The sequence below is a fragment of the Argentina silus genome, assembly GCF_951799395.1.
Source record: "Argentina silus genome assembly, chromosome: 6".
NCBI classification, from domain to species: Eukaryota; Metazoa; Chordata; class Actinopteri; order Argentiniformes; family Argentinidae; genus Argentina; species Argentina silus.
In genome coordinates, this window is record NC_139660.1 from 21,660,524 (window position 1) to 21,663,023 (window position 2,500).

The following is a 2,500-nucleotide window of genomic DNA, read 5'->3' on the forward strand; positions in this document are numbered from 1 at the left end:
GACTTTAGCTCACTGGGCTAGTGTTGGCACCTGAGGAACTTAGCTGATGTGTGTGTGTGTGTGTGTGTGTGTGTGTGTATGTGTGTGTGTGTGTGTGTGTGTGTGTGTGTGTGTGTCCTAGACTGGGCACCGTAGCTGAACATGAGCACCACAGGGCCTGAGGTGGCTGGTAGGGAAAGCGTGGGGCATTCTGTGTAACGTTTTGCCCTCCTGAACGCACCCCATGTGTGTCTCTGTGCGTTTGAAGGGAGACATGTCAACGCTCTGTAACGTTTGGATCTCCTGAACGCACCCCCTCTGTGTGTTTCAGATGCAGAACGAGGGGAAGGAGGCGTACGATGACAACATCCACTACCCGGTCCTCATCATCCTGACCCGCGGACCCAGCCCGGCCCACCACCTCTTCTGAGACCTCGTCCCCCCCCCCCACCACCCTCCACCACGACCTGTCCTCATCACCCACACCTCCCACCTCCTCAGAGACCACCCCCCCCCCAGCCCCTCTCTCCACCCCTCACTCCACACTCCTCTGTGTCCCGAGGTGTCCCCTCCCTCCAGCCCCCCCCCCCCAAGGCTGTGTCCCGAGGTGTCCCCTGCCCTCCAGCCTCCATGCCCCCCCAGACTGTGTCCCCAGGTGCCCCCCTGCCCTGGCAGCCGTGCCCAGCAGTATTAGTGCCAGTGTGTTCCTGACTCCTCTGTGCTCCAGGGTTAAAGACACACTGTGCACACTGGTCAGGACCAGGTCTCTCTCTACTGGGGGGGGGGACCAGGTCTCTCTACTGGGGGACCAGGTCTCTCTCTGGGGGGGGGGGGGGGGTGACCAGGTCTCTCTCTACTGGGGGGGGACCAGGTCTCTCTCTGAGGGGGGGGGGGGGGGGGGGGACCAGGTCTCTCTCTGAGGGGGGGGGACCAGGTCTCTCTCTGAGGGGGGGGGGACCAGGTCTCTCTCTGAGGGGGGGGACTAGGTCTCTCTGATGTAACGTTTCCATCCACTGTATTTTCCAGATTCCTCTCACACTGTGCTGCGTTCAGCGTTACAGAATCGTTGTGTCTTCTTGACCTGTGTGCGTGCGTGTGTGTGTGTGTGTGCGTGCGTGCGTGCGCGTGCGTGTCGCTGTGACAGTATGACATAAGACGGCTGCTGATTGGATGTCTGTGATGGCGTGTGACCCCGTGACTGTGCAGTATTAAAATGTGCAAACGTGCTTAACGGGCAGCCTTCACACTGCAAGGGCCTACAGCATAGATCTAGAACCTCTGTTGACGGGGTTAGAAACATGCCAATATCATATGTGTTATATCAACGCCATATTGAACAGTATCTGAGTCTACCTGAAAGTATGATTCGGACCTTGTCAACAATGTGATCTGTACAGACAGTATAGATCTATGCAGGAGATCCGACTAGACAGGGGTTTTCTGGATGCCCATCAACCGGATGGTTGTCTAGGTATTGTACGTCTATGGCCTGCAGAAGTGTTTTCCTAGGCAGGTTTCGGAGGCAGGGATGGTCAGAGGTGAATGCTGCTCTGTGCTTCACTGTGATAACGGTGCCTCTGCTCCCTCTCTGCCAAACCCTCACAGCCCCGCTGCTCTCGTCCCAAATCAACCCCAAGCCTCTACGTCCTAGTCCCTACACCCTACACACTAGTCCCTACGTCCTACACCCTAGCCACTACATCCTAGTCCCCACACCCTACACACTAGTCCCTACACCCTAGTCCCTACACCCTACACACTAGTCCCTACGTCCTACACCCTAGCCCCTACACTCTACATCCTACACTCCAGCCCCTACATCTAAGACCCTACACCCTAGCCCCTACACCCTACACCCTAGCCCCTACATCCTACACCCTGGCCCCTACACCCTACACCCCAGCCCCTACACCCTAATCCCTACATCCTACACCCTAGCCTCTACATCCTACACCCTAGCCCCTACACCCTACACCCCAGCCCCTACACCCGACACCTTAATGCCTACATCCCACACTTTAGGCCCTACACTCTAGACCCTAGGGTATTGGGCCTAGGGGCTAGGAACTAGGGGTCGGTTTGGGACCCTGCCTCACTGTCCTCAGCTGTCCCAGTAAAAAGCCAAGACCCTCTACACTGTCTCTGCCAGACCTGGGCAACATAGATATATATTTGTACTTGAGATATTTGTATTTAGCCTGCCCTGTGTGCTGGGTCTGCATTGTTCCAGCCTATTCCATGACTTCCACGTGCCTGACAAGTTCAATCAAGCACACCTCCATTTTGTTTAGTTTTTTTTGCAAATATGTGAAACCATTTCAAATCCGTGTTTTCTCCCAGGTCTGGCATCCGCTCTCCAGCCTAAGCTGTTAACTGTGACATGCTCTCCTGTTGTTGTACCCCACTACCCCACCGCTCAGCATTTGGTCAGGGGAGGCTGGCGGAGGTAGAAATCGGAGGACGGGCTCATTGTAATGCACGGAAAGGAATGAAGAACGGTATCAGACCCGTGTTTGATACC

General features: G+C 55.8%; 1 protein-coding gene across 1 annotated transcript in view; it reads left to right on the forward strand.

Moving 5' to 3' along the window:
- Positions 1-428, forward strand: part of camkmt (calmodulin-lysine N-methyltransferase) — a 33,082-nt gene extending 32,654 nt beyond the window's left edge. Inside the window, exon 7 of the mRNA XM_083671389.1 lies at positions 311-428. Within this exon, the coding sequence (XP_083527515.1) occupies positions 311-409 (99 nt within the window). The 3' untranslated portion in view covers positions 410-428. The remainder of the gene's footprint in view (positions 1-310) is intronic.
- Positions 429-2,500: the final 2,072 nt, after the last annotated feature.